Source organism: Myotis myotis, unplaced genomic scaffold (genome assembly GCF_014108235.1).
Source record: "Myotis myotis isolate mMyoMyo1 unplaced genomic scaffold, mMyoMyo1.p scaffold_m19_p_11, whole genome shotgun sequence".
NCBI classification, from domain to species: Eukaryota; Metazoa; Chordata; class Mammalia; order Chiroptera; family Vespertilionidae; genus Myotis; species Myotis myotis.
The window spans coordinates 54,534,575-54,554,514 of NW_023416315.1; the positions used below are offsets into that span (position 1 = coordinate 54,534,575).

Consider the following 19,940-nt stretch of genomic DNA (forward strand, 5'->3'; position numbering starts at 1 on the left):
CACAAATGTTCATAGCAGCATTATTTATAATACAGGGGTAGGTTTACATTAGCAATACAAATAAAAGTAGGTTTACAGTGTAATACAAATAAATAATACAATAATAAATAATAATACAATAATAAACTGTTTTGTGTAACTTAAACTGTAAACCTACTTTTACCCACCACTGTATTCAAAAAGTGGTAAGAGCCCAAATGCCTATCAGCTGATGAATGGGTAAATAAAAATGTGATATGTTCATACAATGGACTCTTATTCACGATATACATAGCTGATATATAAAATTTAATATTAGGACAAAACACATCATAAAGAAAAATGAGGGACATTATATAATGGTTAAAAAATAGATCAAAATATATAGCCACAATAAACATATATGCACCCAGAAAAATTAATGGTTCCTTGAAAAGTTAGTAAGAATAAATGTCTGGCAAGACTGATTAAGAAAAAGATGCATGTAAATAAATCAATATGAAAACAGGAAAACAAATACAGATACCACAGAGATGATAAGAATAAAAAATGTGCCATAACCGGTTTGGCTCAGTGGATAGAGCGTCCGCCTGCGGACTGAAAGATCCCAGGTTGGATTCCGGTCAAGGGCATGTACCTTGGTTGCGGGCACATCCCCAGTAGGAGGTGTGCAGAAGGCAGCTGATCGATGTTTCTCTCTCATCAATGTTTCTAACTCTCTATTTCTCCCTTCCTCTCTGTAAAAACTCAATAAAATATATTTAAAAAAAAAATAAAAAATGTATTATGAATACATTTCTAAGAAATTTTCTGCAAGTGTTGATCATATTCGGGTGTTATGGGAAATCACCTAATATAATTCAATTCATATTTATAACATTCCCATAAGATTAGGGATAGAAAACTATCTTAACTTCATAAAATTACATAACAAAAATCTAGAATAAACACTACACTTAATGAAGAAAATTTATATATATTTTTCCATTATCATAAGGAACAAAGATGCCACTTTCACCACTACTGTCTAACACAGTATCAAGGAAGCAGTCTAATGCTCTAAAACATAAAAAGTGAAAGAATTGGGAGAGGAAATTCACCTGTCATTATTTTAAGTTATATGAATATTTCCATGGAAAAGTTAAGAAAATAATCAGACTAGTTATAGAATAAGAGAGTTTAACAAAATTGCTGGATACAGCCAGGCTGGTGTGTCTCCGTGGTTGAGCATGGACCAATGAACCAGAAGGTCACAGTTTGATTCCGGTCAGGGCACATGCCTGGTTTGCGCCTTGATCCCCAGTAGGGGGCGTGAGGAGACAGCCTATTTACAATTCTCTCTCATTGATGCTTCTCTTTCTCTCTCTGAAATCAATAAAAACATATTTTTTAAAAAGTTACTGAATGCAAACTCAACTTCCAAAAACAACAGCATTCCTTGATATCAGCAAAAACCATGAGAAAATATAGTACTCATAAAAGCTGTATTGAAAGACATAAAAAAGGATTTGAATTTCCACAAATGAGTATAGATTACACTTATCTTCCTAAACTATCCTACAAATGAAATATAATATATATTTCAGCTTGGTTTTTAATAAAATTTGAAGATTTTATTCTAAAATATAAAAAGGGATAAAAATCCAAAATTAGCAGTCAACATAGAAGAGCAAAGAGGGAGACTCTCCTTACTAGATATAAGTCCCCCCTTTATCCCAAAGGGATAAGTGTTCCAAGACCCTCAGTAGATGTCTGAAACGGCCGACAGCACTTCACGCTATATATACTATGTCTTTTCCTATAGATATATGAATATCCACCCAACAGAAGTACTCTAAGGCTTCTCCTTGGCATATCTGAATTGCCGGCATCACTACTCTTGAGCTTTGGGGCCACTATTAAGTAAAATAAGGGTGACATGAACACAAGCACTGCGATGCCTTGATAGTCAGTCTGATAACCGAGACAGCTAAGTGACTAATGGGCAGGTAGTGCACACAGGTAGCATGGAGATGCTGGACAAAAGGATGATTCACATCCCTGGGTGGGACAGAGTGGACAGTGAGAGATTTCATATTACTCAGAATGGTTCGTAATTTAAAAGGTATGAACTGTTTATTTCTGGATTTTTTCCATCTAATATTTTTGGACTAGCGGTTGCCCATGGGTAACTAAAAATGCAAAAAGCAAAATCACAGATAAGGGGGAACTTCTGTATTAAGGCATACTATAAACCTATAGTACTGAAAAACATTGATACTGGCACAGAAATAAACAAAAACAAAATAAAAACAAAAATGAATGGGAGAAGTACTGACTTACTAGATAGGGCTGGGAAAATTGCCTCACTAAATGAAGAAAAGTAAAGCTGGATCCCTATATAATTATTATACAACATACAAAGGTGGACAAGAGCTGGATCATAAGTGAAAAACTGAAAGGCAAAACTATAAAGCCAATAGAAGAAAATGTAGGGCATATCTTTGCAACCTAGGGCTAGGCAAATATTTCATAACAAATCCTTCAAAACATAAATGTAGACAAAAAGTAGATTGATTAAACCATTAAAAAGTAAGGTTTTCTGTTTAGTAAAGGATGCCATTGACACAGTTAAAAGACAGGTAACAGTCTAAAGTCTAAAATATCTGACACATCTAAAACTGATAAGAGGTTATTATCTGTAACAAAAAAAATGGAAATGTCAAAAAAAAAAAAGAAATGTCATTGAATGATGAGCAGAGATGAACAGGCAGTTCACAGTAGACTACAGCCTTTCTAGTGGCAGTAAGGAATTAGAGGCAATCTAGATATCCACCTCTAGGGGGCAGATATGTAAAATTAGATGGATGTACAGTGTGGAATACTAGGCAGAGATAAGAAGCAACACATAGGATGTACATACAGCATCATGGATAAATTTAAGAAAAGTGAGAAAGGCAGGAAGCAGCAAAATTTATCACACGGGACTATTTGTATAAATTTAAATTGCATATTCATAAAATAACATTGTTTTAGAAGGGTGCAGGCATAACAAGGGCACCTGTTATAAAAGTAAGAGTGGGTGCCTATGGGACTGAAGACAATGGAGACTAAGGAAGGAAAAACTTAACTGATAATAAAAACAAAGTGAGTTCTTGTACTGAGTGATGATAATCATGTCCTATGAATTGAGGCACATGATTCATGCATTGCTTTGCACTTGGGGCAATAAAGCAAAAATAAAGTAGATACAACACACACTAACTTCTGGCTATAAAGGGAGAGCAGGAAGTTGTTGGAGGCTACCTGTGAAACCTGACACTTTGAATGCCAGAGCAGAGATAGGGCAGGGCCTTGGTGACATTAAGTCACTGAATAAAGCTTCACCTAAACTAGGTTTATTTCTACTCAGTTATATGAACTAAAAGATTCCCTTTACTGTTTTAACAGACTATATTTTAGGGTAGTTTCCTTTTACTTATTAAGCCAGGAGTTTGATACCTGCAATGAAAGAATCTTCACTGATATTTATCAATGCCTGTAATATATATACATATTTTTAAAAACACCGTGAAAAGAAAAAAATAAAATTTTAAAAAGGAAAAAAAAAATAAAAACACTGTGGTTTCTCTTAGGTATTTGGGGAAATTAGGAGAGCAAAGGGAAGCATGAATTTAAGAAGGAAAAAAGGCAGAAAACAGAATAGTAGCCACCGTTTATTAGCTCTATGTGCTAGGCACTATGCTAGGTGCTCTCTATACATGTCACTAATTCAACAAGGAACCCGCCACTGGGTCTTACCACTGTACAAATGGGAAAACAGGCTGACATCTTGTTGGAAGTGTCACAGTCATGTAAACTCAAGTTTTTAATGTCTGCCTGTTCCCTTCATGCTATGCCACCCTACTAGAAAAGATAGGGGCAAGTAGTGGAGGGGCAGACACAAGAACACAGAAGAGGTAAATACACAGACAGAAAAAGCAGGCCATGTTGAGGCACACATTGATGAGGAAGAGCGATTGTTTTTGAGCTAAGGACACTCATGACAGACCAGAGTATATCTGCATCAGAGGGGTTTGTCCTTTTCAAAGCTCATGATCTCACTTGCAATGGAACTCAACCCTTAGTGCACCCAGAATCAGCTCTTGTGCTTTCATCTCCAATTTTCAAAACTCTTTTAAGTAAAAGATTTACTTATTTATTTTTTTTTAAATATATTTTATTGATTTTTTACAGAGGAAGGGTGAGGGATAGAGAGTTAGAAACATCGATGAGAGAGAAACATCGATGAGCTGCCTCCTGCACACCCCCTACTGGGGATGTGCCCGCAACCAAGGTACATGCCCTTGACCGGAATCGAACCTGGGACCCTTGAGTCTGCAGGCCGACGCTCTATCCACTGAGCCAAACCGGTTAGGGCAAGATTTATGTTCTCATATTTCTCAAAGCTTACAGGGATATGAAGCAATCACAGATTCTAGGCAGACTTTCAAATCTAGGTTAGGTCATTATTATCTATGCCAAAATGAACTTTAAACTGTCCATTTGATATGCACTCACAGACTGTAGATATAGAAAGGATATTACAGTTTGACCTGTGATGGTAATCTAAATGCCCACCAGTAAAGAATGAATACAATACATTGTCATGATATCCCAACTATGGAATACCATGAGCTATAAAAAAAGAACATAGAGACTTCTAGGTACTGAGGTGGAGTAATCTCCAAGAAAATTGGAAGAGACCAGCCTGTGTGGCTCAGTGGTTGAGTGTCCATCCATGAACCAAGAGGTCATGGGTTCGATTCCCAGTCGGGGCACATACCTGAGTTGCAGGCTTGATCCTTGATGGAGGGTGTGCAGGAGGCAGCCAATTTATGAAGTTTCTCTCTCTCTACCTTCCTATCTAAAAAAAAAAATCAACAAAAAGATATCTTAAAACATTTTTTTAAAAAAATATATATTTTATTGATTTTTTACATAGAGGGAGGGGAATAGAGAGTTAGAAACATCAATCAGCTGCCTCCTGCACACCCTCCTACTGGGGATGTGCCTGCAACCAAGGTACATGCCCTTGACTGGAATCGAACCTGGGACCTTTCAGTCTGCAGGCCGACGCTCTATCCACTGAGCCAAACTAGTCAGGGCTTAAAAAAAATTTTTTTGGAAGAAATGCTAGGTATAGTATGAAAGATATGTATGTTATATTTATGTTTAAAAGTCACATACATATTTATAATTAGAACTGGAGAAATTGGTAACAGTGGTTGCTCTGGGTAAAGAAAATTGGGACCATGTGTAGGAAATAAATGCTTTGTATGGACTTGGTATTTTTTTTAAACTAAGTGCAAGAATAATCTTTTCCAAAAATTCACGATTTTAAATCAAGCAGGTCATTGTGTTTTGACCTCCAAGCCAGACCCAATTTTGGGATCCAGTAGGGTCTGAGTGGAATAAATTCTTTTCCTTTCTCCCAGTGATAAGTTTTCTTCCCATTTCTTTCTCCCTCTCTTCAACCAAGTCCACCTGTTTGTTTCTTAAAAAACAAAACAAAAAAACCCCCAAAAAACAAACAAACAAAAAAACCCTCAAAGAACTGCTCTAGCCAGTTTGGCTCAGTGAATAGAGCATCTGACTGCAGACCAAAGGGTCCCGGGTTCGATTCCAGTCAAGGGCATGTACCTTGGTTGCAGGCTCCTCGCCGGCTCAGGCCCAGGTCAGGGCGCATACAGGAGGCAACCAATTGATGTATTTCTCTCATATCAATATCTCTCTCTGCCTTTCCTTCTCTCTTCCACTCTCTCTAAAAATCAATGGAAAAATATCCTGGGGTGAGGATTAAAAAAACAAAAAACAAACAAACCCCAAAACAAACCCAAAGAACTTACTCATGTTGCTCATGTTCATTGAAAACACAATTAAATAAAACACAACTCTGTATTTTGGGGTGTGTGCCCTAAATGTTTCCCTGTGCCGAGGTGCATTTACATTTCTAACTGCTCTTCTATTTAATACATGCACATCTTGGTCTTATCTTAAAATTTTCATTTAATATTATTTTACTTACTGAACCAATCCCTTCTAACACGGCATTAGATTGTTTCAAACTTTTACTGTTATGAGCAACATTGAGATGAATATTCTTATACAGAAAACTGTGTACAAGTCCATGTTCCCCTTATAAAAATTTTGTAAAAAGCAGTTATTTTCCTGTGCCAAAACTCAGGTCTGACACATTTCCTGCCTACGTGGTCAAGTGTAAAACATACTTCCCATTTCATATATTTCCCTATACTCCCTTGAACAAACCCACGTTTTGGATACCTGATTCTCATTCAACACTACAGAATTGGTTGCACTTCTCTACCTGCTTACTTCTTGAAATCCTTAACTCCTTGGGCCATAGTTTTTTTTTCTTAAAAACTTAAAAAAAAATAAATATAATAAAACAAAACTAGTATGAGTGATAATAAAAAGGCATCCCAGCCCTAACCAGTTTGGCTTAGTGGATAGAGCGTTGGCATATGGACTGAAGGGTCCCAGGTTCAATTCCGGTCAAGGGCATGTACCTTGGTTGTGGGCACATCCTCGGTAGGAGGTGTGCAGGAGGCAGCTGATCGATGTTTCTCTTATCGATGTTTCTAACTCTATCCCTCTCCCTTCTTCTCTGTAAAAAATCAATAAAATATATTTTTTAAAAAAAGGCATCCCAGGGTCAAATAAGGGGAAATTGTGGGTTAAAAAAATCTTGTCTAACAGTGGCCCTTTAAAAATGTTAATATAGCACTGGCCGGTTTATCTCAGTGGTTACAGTATCGGCCTGCAGATTCCTGGTCCGGCCCCAGTTCGGGGAATGTGGGAGGCAACCAATAGATGTGTGTCTTTCTCTCCCCTTCCTGCCTCCCTTCCACTCTTGAAAAAAAAAAAAAAAGTCAATGGGAAAAATAACCTCAAGCAAGGATTAAAAAAAATAAAGTCAAATACATTTATAAGATGGCGACAACATAGTTAAGTGTAGTCAAATTATTTAAGCATACTTTTCTTAGGGGACTACTACTCCCAAGAACACACTTTTGCAAAACTGTCCTTAAACATTATTTTCTCTAATAAAGGCATTTCTATTCTTTCCCCCATGCATGAGGACCCATGCTTTTCAAAATTCTTCATCTGAGGACAACACACTGAAAACACACTTAAGTGAAAGGAAAAATAAAAATGACTCATACTACCACTCCTTTTCTATATACACTTGTAAATGACAAACTTTTCAATTTCTGACAAGTTGCTTTCTAGCTCTTCACCTTTTTCCCATTCCCTAGTTAGGTTTCTGAGGCTGAATTTTTTTTTTTCTACTCTTTTCTCTTAGTAATACGGTTCCTAGAAGTGCTCTATAAGTAAGACTTTAAAAGATGATCACTTTTGCAGATAATTCCCATGTCTACATTTCAAGCCTTGACCCTAGTAGCATTCTGGAATACACACACAAACCCTATAACCCAAAGTCCTGCACTCCAGGACTCCCTCAATCTGGCTGCTACTAATCCCTATGTATACTTCGTACCAGACTGGTCTACTTACTGCTCCATCCTGTCCACTCGGGACATTCCTTTTTCCTTCTTCCCAGCCAAATCCCACTTATCTTCAGAGGCCCAGCTCAACTACCATTCACTTGACAAAGTCTTCCCAAATTTCTCTGGTCCAGTGATGGCGAACCTATGACACGCGTGTCAGAGGTAACACACGAATTCATTTTTTTGGTTGATTTTTCTTTGTTAAATGGCATTTAAATATATAAAATAAATATCAAAAATATAAGTCTTTGTTTCACTATGGTTGCAAATATCAAAAAATTTCTATATGTGACACGGCACCAGAGTTAAGTTAGGGTTTTTCAAAATGCTGACACACCGAGCTCAAAAGGTTTGCCATCACTGCAGTCTAGTCTAATTTCTCCCTTGTTCTCAACTAAATGTCAGGTGGCAATGGACCACAACTTTGTGACAAAGTTTGAACTGGCATCTTTTAACCTATCATGTGATTGTAAACTGTCGATATACTGAGGGTGGGGACTGTGTACTTTACTTCTGTATCCCATAGTGCCTAGTGCAGTGAGATACAGACAACAAATACTCAACTACTGAAAGAATAAGATGTTAAAATCCAAGTTAGCCCAATAATACAACAGACACAAGAATAATATGCACATTCCTCTTTATTTAATACAATAAACACGTAACACATACAAAAAGAAAAAACCACGCATGTAAAAGGCCCTGTCACAAAGAATTGACAGGAAACAACTACACTAAATCAAATAAGGCTCCTGCTTTAAAACAGGGGTTCGCTAGCTACACCTGGAATATGAGCAAGGCTGTTGCAAAAAAAGAAAAAAGAAAAAGTTCCCCTGCACTGAAGGAGTATATCCATGGGGTTAATTTACCAAATTCAAAGATCCATATTCAGGAATGTTTAAGTCCTCTCACATATCCATAACTCATCAGGGTTTTATGAAATGTGTGATTTTGGTTAAAAAAATTATCTGTCCTTCTTTCTTAGAAAATAGTGATAAGAGTTCTCTAAAAACTAGAGACCAGTGAATCCCCCAAAGATTGGAAAGCTTTACCATTAAACTTCAAAGGGTATGCGAACTCAGAATACAGAGCAAGATGGCAGTGGGAAGAATTTAAGTTCTTAGTCATTTCTTGGTAGCTCGTTTCTAATCAACCACTGGGAAAGATAAAATGGAAATACCTAGGCTCAGTGCAGAGTACAGTAGCAGCAGTTGTCCATATTCCTGCTCTGATTAGAGCCGGAAATTAAACAAGCACCAGTTCATCTCATAAGAGCCTTATACAAACACACACACATACATACCACACCCATTCACATGTCATTACCACCCCCTTTTATTTAAATTTATTATTATTTTTTTACTAAAATAATACAAAAAAGGGAGACAGGTATATTTACAAAAATCCATGGCTGGTACAGTACATAATTTTTAAGACACACTAAATGCTACAATCTTTCAGGTCCTGAGATTATTACAAATATCAACTCAAAGCTTTGTTCAGGTCCAGTTTTAAAGGAAGAAAAATAACCCCAAAATATTAAGTCACACACTTATTTAAAATACAGTATATCCCTTCAAGTTAGTATAAATGCACCTCCCTATAAATACACGTGATACAATAAGCAGTGCCTTTCCCTCAAAGGAGCAGCAATTATTCAGGCTCCTTCCTTCAAGATTGTGGAGAAACACACTGGCATCTCTAACAAGTGTGGAGGTGGCTATGGTAAGAGGAAGATGTGCAACTGGAGGGAAGTTCCTCTACAGAGTGAACATTCACTGTATAAGTTAAGACCTGTTTTTCCTTCTGTTAACAAACAAGTCTTTCCCTTATCAAAATTTATAGCGTAAAAGTTGGAAATATGTGCTTAGCCAGATTAAAAATCAGAATCCGTATTTCCAATCAGCAAATAGATCTGCAGTCCCACAATAATTTTTACAACTACAAATAAACTTTCTTGCTTATAAAAAAGGGAGAAAACACCCATCACTTCATTACCTTAGTAGACTTTAACACATTATTTGGGGCACAAAATTTTTGCCAGCCAGAGATTTCTTTTCCTCTTCTTTTAAGCTTGATAATGATTAGCAAGCAAAACACAATGGCAAGCCTCAGATCTGCCTACTCTCCTTAAGAACAATTAATATTTTTGATACTTTCTATAATACAATTTTTCCGTGACAGCCTACAAAGGACAGTACCAAGCTTGAATCTGTTCTCTGGAGACTGGCCTTGGACCCTACCTCTCCTGGTGGAAGGGCCCCTTGTTTATCTGAAGGTCTATGTAATTAATTATGTAGGCAGAGCCGGGACTTTAAAAGTTGGCTGAAGGTGGCCAACTTTCTCACTAACTATATAAAACCTTTGTTAATTGAGAAAAACTCTTTTAATGCCTCTAGCCCAAATTGGGGTAATCCTTGGTAATTTTGCAGGTATGGGAAAGAAAATGCCATGTGCTGGCACAGAGCACAATACCCTTGTAAGCAGCAGAGATAAGCAAAAAAACAAAACAAACAAAAAACATGAGGTTATGGCTGCAAGGACAGAAAATACAAGACAGCTGAGGTCTGACAAATTAAGGGCAGGTTGTCAAACAGAAAAACATATCAACAGCTGGTCTTGGTTACTGCTAACTCCTAAATGTGCTTAGAGGCTGAATGGAGCTGTTGACTTAAAAAATTGAAGTATTTCCGAGTTATCTTGGGTAATAGTCATCTTGCTTGAATTTAATTAGGTTTCCATCAATGCTCCATTATAAAATATTTTAACACTAGATTTAAGATAAAATCCTATATAATAAAAGCCTAATATGCTAAGTGTCCAGTCGTCTGTTCAACCAATCAAAGCATAATATGCTAATGATATGCTAAGGCCGCTCAACCACTCACTATGACGTGCACTGACCATCAGGGGGCAGATAGTCGACTGGTCAACCAGTCACTATGACGTGCACTGACCACCAGGGGGCAGACACTCCTATTGGTAGGTTAGCTTGCTGCTGAGGTCCTGCTGATCAGGACTGAGCGAGATGGGCTGGACATGCCCTGGAGCCCTCCCGCAGTCCCTCCCAGGCTAGACAACCTCCCGCGTCCCTCCCCGACCCCAACCATGCACCAGTGGGGGTCCCTCAGTCTGGCCTGCGCCCTCTCGCAATCTGGGACCCCTCGGGGGAAGTTGGAGAGCCGGTTTCAGCCTGATCCCGCAGGCCAGGCCGAGGGATCCCGCTGGTGCACGAATTTGTGCATCGGGTTTCTAGTAGAATTATATTATTATTAGCAAAATGGGAGCAAATGATGTAGAAAGAGTTTTCTAAAAAAACATAAAATTCGTACTAAGGATTCATATGACCTGTTTGACTTAACTCTTTGCAAAGTAGGTTTTTTTCCCCAGGGAAGTATGAAAAAAAGCTAGGCAGAGAATTATGAGAACTAAACTCCTAACAAAGGCCTGAACAACCTCGAAAGCATCAAGAAGAAGCCATAAACTGCAGCTACTACATTATATAGTAGAGAAATCTATTTTTTAATACAAAGGAGAAGAGAAAAAAAAATTCTGGTCACCAGTGATAATTCTAATTCCTGGAAATATCAACCCCGTTAATTACACTACTAAGACTTCTGAAAGTACTCTTGACCTGTTTGGTTAACAGTTCGGGAAAGTGTCAGAAACTTAAGTATTAATCTGTTATAAACTGAAAATATGTAAGAAAGATTGAGAAGTAAAGTAGAAGTATTACAGTATGAGGAAATTAAAGACCACAAATAGTTACTTTCAAGCAAATGGTACTTTGGGAGTAGCTAAGAAAAAAGCAATTTAATGTCAAGTTATTCAGTGGCAGTCTAATTAAAGCCCTAGCGTCTCTCTCTCAGTCTGTGCTGGGATGTGAACAGTCTCCTGGAACAGACTGTAGTCTTTACTGCTGAATTCAATGGGACACAGGGTAGATAGCCATGTGAGTGAGAAAAGGAGGTGAAAGACAGGTTAACCTTTCCTCCCCAGATTCTTCGCAATACGCAATACTCCAGTGTAGCAACTGGCTGACGAAATGGTTAACTTAAGAGCTCAAATTAAAGGAAAGAAGAATGAAGACTAAAGGAAATAAAGAAGAATACAACATTAATATTCAAAGCTATTTTAAATTAGAGTTGGACAATCTGTTCAGTTCTACGAACCTGAACACTGTGCTGCAGAACCTAAATCTTTCTCAGAATTGAACGCTGGGGTGATAATGTAACTTAACAACCCAATGGTATTCCATGATTCTAAGTTTTGCACCAGTGAAAGGATGTGCACTTAATTTTTTAATATAAGATTCACATTTTATGAGAGAAGAACAAATAAAATATCTCTATTTTATGCTTCTGTTAATTTTCTCTAGCGGAACAGATACACATTCAACAAAACCTTAATGCCTTATTTCTTTGGGTAGAAGTCTTAACATGTTATTTAAAGAATGGATAAGAAAGGATGTGTAAAATAAAGAGTACATTTATCTGCATAGTTGATACTCAGAGGCTACTAAGGCCTTATCTGGAAAAAGTAATAAAAACGTCCCGTCACTAGAGGTTAAATGAGCCTTGGCAATTCTGGGTATCAGTCCAGTGCTTTGCCTGCTGGGGCTGCTGCTTTCTCCTGACTCACTTGAGCTAGATAGTTTGTTCTTCACCTCCCTTCATGTTCTTTCCTAATCCTGAACATGTGCTACGATTTAAATCAGCACTCAACCCCCAGCAATTGTTGCTCAGCATTTACTCCTAACTAGAAAGGCAGCATCCATTTTTCCTGTGGTTTAAATGATAGAGGAAAATTCTATGTATTACTATCCTTTCCTCTTCAGAGATGGGCAAACCGTGTTTCCTTCCACCCCCGGTCTCCCAACCCTGCCCCAGCTAGAAAGTGAATCCTGCCTCCCCTCTCCCATTTCCTACAACTCTTCCATGGGTTGAAGAAACATAAATCACAAAGGGAAACTGGCTAGAAGTGTACCCTGCTGACTGTGTGTAGTGCTTGCCCCTTCAGTGCAAAGATGGATAAACCTATAGTTGCAGGAACAGTACACTGTCTCCAATTTACAAGAATGAGGAGACTCCCATTCTTTCTTAGATAGTTAAACGCTTTGCTATGCATCACCAAACAACTAATACAAGAAAATTAGATGGAGAAGATGGAAACGTGAGGCAGATAAAACTTTCGGGATCATTAACCAACTCCAATGACAAACCATCCAAATTTTACATAGTTTCAGCTCTGAAACCTTGGCAAAAATCACACCTGTAATAAATAACACCATAAAAGGCAAAAAAAAAAAAAAAATCTACATATGATTAAGAAACAATGTGTTACTTCCCCCTTCCCACTTACTAATCTGAAAGTAACCATTTTACCCCACCACAAATATAAAATACTTAAATAACAAATATGTATCTTAACTAGAATTCCAGTGATTTATTTTTAAAATTAAAAATTAAATGGTGCTTTTTATACCCATTCTTTAGCCTCTGCAGGACGATGATAATACTTTTTTAATTACATAGGACATTTTAGAAAAACTCAAAGTATTTTTGAACTAGTAAAGTCTCTGATATCCCTGGGAGGTAGGTGAATATTATTATACCCAACATTCTAATGGGTAATCTGAGGCACGAAGGTTAAATGATATTCCCCCTAACGTAGTAATCCAAGAGTAACACGACTAAACAGAGGCTGCCTAATAACAGTGTTGCTATCAGGTAACACTACCAGGAGCCTCTGCTTTCTCCTTTTAGCCACTAGTCTCCTCTTCCCAATTAATATGTATTTAAGAGGGAGCACTTACTAGATATTTGTACTGGGTTTTGAGGATTGGTTCAACTTAGTCTCCCTTAACATGTCAAACATGTTTTCAACAAAAAACAAATGAATCTTAGATGCTGAAAATTATGTTATTTGGCTCAAGGGAGGGATTTAAATAGTCATAAAAGCAGATTAAGCCAAATGTAATTATCTGGCAAATGAAAACTGAAGATCTTTCAATAATGCTATAGGTTATATGAGTGTTTTCCCCGGCACCTGAAGTCCTTCTACTTCTAAATGTATTAACCTTTGACAGATATGCAAAATAGCTATATGAATTCTCCAAAAAGAATTTCCCCAAAATGCAGTTTCAATGTTGACAAAGTTGCTAACTTCCTTGAAAACTTATTCAAATACAATATCATGATTCTAACTCTAGCTCCCCCATGGCTGTCTGCCTGCCATAGTGCACCTTACTGGCTTGACCCACAAAAGACTTGTTACTCCAATGCTCTCTCCAGTATTACTCATGCCAAGTTTGAAGGGCATAGGGCAGTGGGTTCAGCCCAGGAATAGTCAATGAGTTGGCTAAATTTATTTTACTTGTAATAACTACTTATTTTATATATATATATATATGTATGTATGCACGCACACACACACGCACACAAACAGATGCTCTTAGGGGGAAAGACAATTTCCCAGTCTATCCATTTGAATTGATTAAAAGCAGTGGAATAAACAGGCAGAAGTCTTGCAAACACTGACAGGAAGTGTTCAGAAAGGATGCAATGGTACAGCAGCTACTAGTTTTATATATATATTACATATGTATACATATATATATACACATATATATGTATGTATGTATCTTATACACATATCCATATACATATAAAGAAAAGGAAGAACATTACAGCATGACATGAAGTTGGCAAGTTTGAGATTCCTCCTCCTGAATCCCCTGACTTATTAGCCTGTACTTCAGGGTATATGAGAACAGTTTGAAAAGGGTGGGGGGAGGGGAGAGAAAAAAAGGCACTTAAAAAAGAGAAAGGCCTGAATTGAGCATGTTTTAGAGGAGCAATATAAGCATTTTACCAGAGCTAAGAAATGATTTACAGAGAGTTAAACTTTTCCCCTTAGATTTTATAAAATAAAACTGCATAACATGTTTGTAACCAGTCATTGACCTACTACTGCATTTTTCTTCTGCTTCATTATTACAAAAACAAAAGCCCCCAAAGCAAAAAACAACAAAACAAACACAATCATACATGCACAACATAAAGTAAAAGTGCCCCATCTGAGGACGGACGGTCAGCAGAAACGACAGTGCTGAAGCACAGGGAACTTTTTGAGTTTAGCCTGATTATAGGTTTTATCACTCTTCTAATTTAAAACAAAACAAAACAAGCAAACTCAAATTCAAAGCCTAAGTGAAGATAAAAATACAGGGACCAGTATTCTGTTATGGTATACTCCTGAAATAAAGTATCCTAATTCTATACATGGGTCAAATGATAAGACAAAACCTCTAGAAATAAAGAACTGTAAATTAGGTTAAAGTCGATCAATACAGGCAAAGTTCATTCTACAAATGTAGCAGCAAACATGATAGAAAACTGGAGTTCTAAGAGGTGATCCCAAGAGACACAGAGTTCTCACAATCAATGGCAGTTTGAAAAACAGTAGAATTTCCATTTCAGAAAATGTCTTGAACCAAGTAGAGCTGGAAAGGGGTGTGGTAGAGGGCAACCAGAGAAGCAAGACTAGAGGTGTCTGCCCTTTCCAACCCTGGGTAGTAAACAATTTAGATCTGCTTTGGGAGAAAAAAAAATTCTGGGTTAAAACTCTTGTTCATTAAGTTGTTTTCAAACAGGTGTCAAACCCACAGTATTTAAACATGTATGTGCCCCAATCTTACTCCTACCTTGGCAATACAATAACCCTATTCAACTTCTATGATATAAAATGTTATTTGGGCTAACAACATCCATCAAAAGGGGAGTAGGCATGAAAGAATGTACTAATACACCATCAGGACTTTGTGACTTCAGATTAACCTCACTTCTTTTCCCAAAACCTTTTTCTTCAGGCTGTTTTAAAACCATGATTTCTCTTACCCTTCAATTTCAGAAGCACAGGAGAAAGAATTATAATCGACTTGTAATGGAATTATTGCTTGCATTGACTTTGGAGGCTCCGAATGAGCTTAACACTTTGCTCCCAAACAGTCTCCAACAGGGGCTCAGCACTGCTATCTCTGAAGACAACTCTGCCGACCATTATTGCTTGTGAATACTGAGGATTAATTTGTATGTACAGTAATAGCTTATACATCAGTGAAGGCAATTTAAAATATAAGACAATTGAAAACAAACAGCTTAATTTTCCTGATTCAAGAATCCCACTGAATGGGATGTAATTAAGTGTGCTGATTATTTTTGCATTGGGATGTTATTAACGCTCTTCAGAAATACACACTGCTCTATATCCTTTTTAATAACTTACCATTTTAAAAAATAAATGCAAAAATATACTATGAGTCACAAGTCTCTGTCCTAAAAATAACCAATTTATATGTTTGTTTTTAAGAAAACTGTAAAGATAGCTGACCATAAATATGGACATCATTTTTAATGTTATGATCTAGAAAAGAAATAGTTTTGTATTTACATGTAGAAATTCGCTGATCATACTTATCTATTAAGAAATATAAGGATGTTTGTTTCACTTGTTTAACATAATAAAAAGGGTAGTCTTGACTGAAATGGATATATGTTTGTGAAAATAGTGGGGAGGGAGAAGGAGGGGCGGAGGAGGTTGGGTCTGGCAGCAGTTCCCAAGATACCAAGACTGAAGAGAACAGAACATAATCTCCACATATGCGGACTTCTCAGAGCCAAGGGCCTTCAGATTACTTTTTTTTTAAAAAATATATTTTATTGATTTTTTACAGAGAGGAAGGGAGAAGGATAGAGAGTTAGAAACATCGATGAGAGAGAAACATCGATAAGCTGCCTCCTGCACACCTCCTACTGGGGACGTGCCCGCAACCAAGGTACATGCCCTTGACCTGAATCGAACCTGGGACCCTTCAGTCTGCAGGCTGATGCTCTATCCACTGAGCCAAACCGGTCAGGGCCTTCAGATTACTTTTAATGGTTAGTTATAAAATGATACTGGGGGAAGAACTGATAAACCAATGACAGCAGAATCACCAGTGAATCCTCACAAGGTATAATTCAGAACTGATGATGGAGTTATTAAGAAATTAAAATTATTATTTCTTGACTTAAAATAGTAATGAAGTTATATATGAATAAATAGATGCACACACACACACACACGCACACACATGAGTACATGCACAATTATCAGCAGGAAGAGATTAACATGCACTCTGACTTCCCTCCTGGTATGGGAAGTAAAACAAAGGCTAGCTTCCCAAAGGAAAACTCCTATATAGCATTAGCAAAGACCTTCCCCGCCCCCCCCCAAATTAGATAAAACTTCAATAAAAGAGGTATGCTACATTGGAATAACTCAATTGGGTAAGCTTGCCTAATTAAAAAAACAAATTGTAATCAAACATACTCAATTCAAGCCAAACCTCTCTGCAACATCCCAATATCCTCCCAAAATATCTACCAGGGCTGATGCAATATTCAGATTTGTTTTACTGGTAATCTAAATTCTGAGATGCAAGTAATTATATCAATGATTCCTTTGAAATAATCTTTTGCTCTTACTGTAACAAGTTCTTGGAACTAAAGTTTTCAGTTACTTATTAACTTTTTGCTGTGAAGCCAGCCAATGTGACTTTGAATTCAAATATAGGTTTACAGATCTAAACAGATCTGCAGTAATTTATTCACAGTCCTACCGGCTATTTGGGACTTTTTCTTATAAAAGGAGAAAAAGGGCCTGATTAATACTCTTATTTGAATAAACCTAACAGTATAGGGTGATGTGTGATGAAAACATACACAAGCAATGTTGCGTCTATCAATCTGATGTGGCTCTTTAGGTTAGTCTATCATTAAAAATGGACCAAGCTTACACCATTCTTGGGTACACTTTGAAACATTTAGAAGCCTAAACAGGAAGGAAAAAAAGAGAGAAAGAAAAGAAAGGCTAGAATGATGAGGTGTAAAAAAAAAAAGTATCCAAACAAAGCCATAAATTTCTCCCTTAATGTCCTCTGTTGAATGCTATTTGCATAAGGACACCATGATAACTACAGAGTCTTACTATCTGCAGATTTACTCACATGTCAATATTCTGAGTCAATATTAGGAAATGATCCAAATCAATTTCACTACACTGGATATAGGGAGTAAAAATACACTGTGATTTTTATAAAAAATAATCCCTTGTACACACATGATTCGAATGTAATTTCTCCCTTTAAAATACTATCTTGAAAATTCCAAAAATATATATATATATGCTATTTGAATGACCAATGTAGAAGCATGTGTAGTACACACTTATAGCTGTTTATATCAATATTTAATAGTCACCTGAAGTACCACTTAGCTAACAGAACAGAAGTTGTGAACTGAGGTGAAGCTGGGAGAAATTAGTTCATAGTGTAGACCTGCAAGGGCTAAGAGCATCAAAGCCGAAGCCCTACAGCAAAGATCCCCATTTCTCAAGAGAAAAATGTGAATAGTCACATTTTAACATCAAGAATGGAAATAAGAATTAATGTCAATACCAGATGCACAAATCACCTGAAGAAGAGAGTTAAGTACCTGCTTCTGAAAGGAAGATGAAATTGACCCTTTTATAAAAAGGGGACATCTAAGTTTCGTCTGTTAAGAGCAACAGGCTCAATTTCGTGACTTTTAAAAATCTCGATGATTTAATAATACATATCACTGTGCTAAAATAACTTTCCTGAAGCATCTCTAGTCCACTGATTCACATGGGGAGTTGCTACACACTGGGGAAGATTCAAGTTTGTTCAGGATTTTTGAGGGTATAGTATTTTCTACGGTCTGTATCAGACATAAAGTCATTATTTTTTTTGTACGGCAAATTTGCTCCACAGTCCACTCAAATAGACATGATCCTTACTCCTGACAAACTGACCTAATTCCAGATATATTGCCTTTTATTATGCAATTATGACTATACATGTTCAGATCCAACCCCCAGGATGGATGGAGTTTACCCAAATCCTCAATTTTCCTTCTTCCTCCCTCAGGGGGAAAAAACAAATTTGTACTTCTGTGGGTTTGACAACTGAGTCTCTTTTAATTCAGTTAACATGGTAACTTTGTCTTTCTTTAGAAGAGACCAAAAGTCACTAACTTTGCAAGAAAACATTTCTTCCTCCTGCACCTGGCTTTACATCAAGTAATGTTTTCTTTTCTTTTTCCTCCTCACCACAGTGCTTGGGACGAGAGAATGTAAACATCGACAGAACAGCAGCCCTATGACCACATGAGTACTTTCCCATCAGGTAGATTCCATCAGCCAGCTGAGTGTCTCATCTCCTTTGCTTGTTTGGAAGTCACTGAGATTTCCGTGGCAATTTAGTGTCCCCTTTACTTTGGCCTCCATCTAAGAAAAGAGATGTTTAATTGGTATGGGAAGGCATGGTATTAAAAATAGATTTAAGAAGCAAAGCAAAAAGAATTAACTTTTAATTTTTATATGGATTACATTGCTAAAGAGATAACCTTTAACATAAAACATGCTATATATAGCATTATAGAGGTTGAAAAAACATATAGGAGATAAAAACTCAACAAGAATGATTCTCTTATCCCAAATGACTGTGGTTTAGTAGGTTTTCAGCATCCTACAAATACTATTTCAACAAGTATTTATTCCTAGAGGCCTGGTGCAGGGATTTGTGCACATTGAAAGGAAATTACTTAGAAGGTGGCTGGCGGGGCAGGACTGGGCGAGACGGCCGGACACACCCTGGAGTCAACCTCCTGCGGTCTCTCCCCAGCTGGCCGCACCTAGGGTGGCGCCGGGCTTGAAGGATGTCTGCAGAGTGAGCAGGGCCCTTCCAGCAGGTGGGGTCCCTCGGCCTGGCCTGCAGGGATTGGGACAAAACAGGCTCTCTGACATCCCCCAAGAGGTCCTGGATTGTGAGAGGGCGGTTCTCAGGTGATGCACCCTGGAATCAGGCTCCCCCCTCTCTGGTTCCAGGTGCATCACCCGAGAACTGCAGCTGCCAAGTCACCACAGCTCCTATGTTGAGTGTCTGCCCCCTGGTGGTTATTGTGTGTCATAGCTACCGGTTGGACAGGACAGTCAAATGGTCGGGTGGTCAGTTAGGCTTTTATATATATACTAGAGGCCCAGTGCATGAATTCGTGCACAAGTGACAGGTGGGGTCCAGCTGGCCCAGTCCCAATTAGGGCGGATTGGGGCAGGGCCTCTTGGGAGGAGGTGGTGGGAGGTTGGCTGGCCAGCCTGCCCCCATCAGAGCCAGGCTAGCTGGGGAGAGGGGCCGTGGGCAATTGGCCGGCGGGCCCCGCTCCCTATTGGGGTGGGGGGCCGACCATGGGGAGGGGCTATGGGCAGTGGGCCAGCCAGCCCTACCCCCAAGTGAGGTGGGGGGGCTGATCGAGGGTCAGTGGGAGGTTGGCTGACCAGCTCCACCCGATT

The 19,940-nt window shown here is 38.0% G+C and overlaps 1 protein-coding gene across 5 annotated transcripts in view; it reads right to left on the bottom strand.

Moving 5' to 3' along the window:
* Positions 1 to 10,682: 10,682 nt before the first annotated feature.
* UBN2 (ubinuclein 2) overlaps positions 10,683 to 19,940 on the bottom strand; it is an 88,145-nt gene continuing 78,887 nt past the window's right edge. For 2 of the 5 annotated variants that reach the window (XM_036329007.1, XM_036329008.1), the window contains one exon: positions 16,373 to 18,878. In XM_036329007.1, coding sequence (XP_036184900.1) covers positions 18,829 to 18,878 — 50 coding nt within the window. In that variant the 3' untranslated portion in view covers positions 16,373 to 18,828. Of the gene's footprint in view, positions 15,121 to 16,371; positions 18,879 to 19,940 lie in introns of those variants that run through there. The other 3 variants (XR_004970983.1, XM_036329009.1, XM_036329011.1) reach the window with 3 other exon arrangements.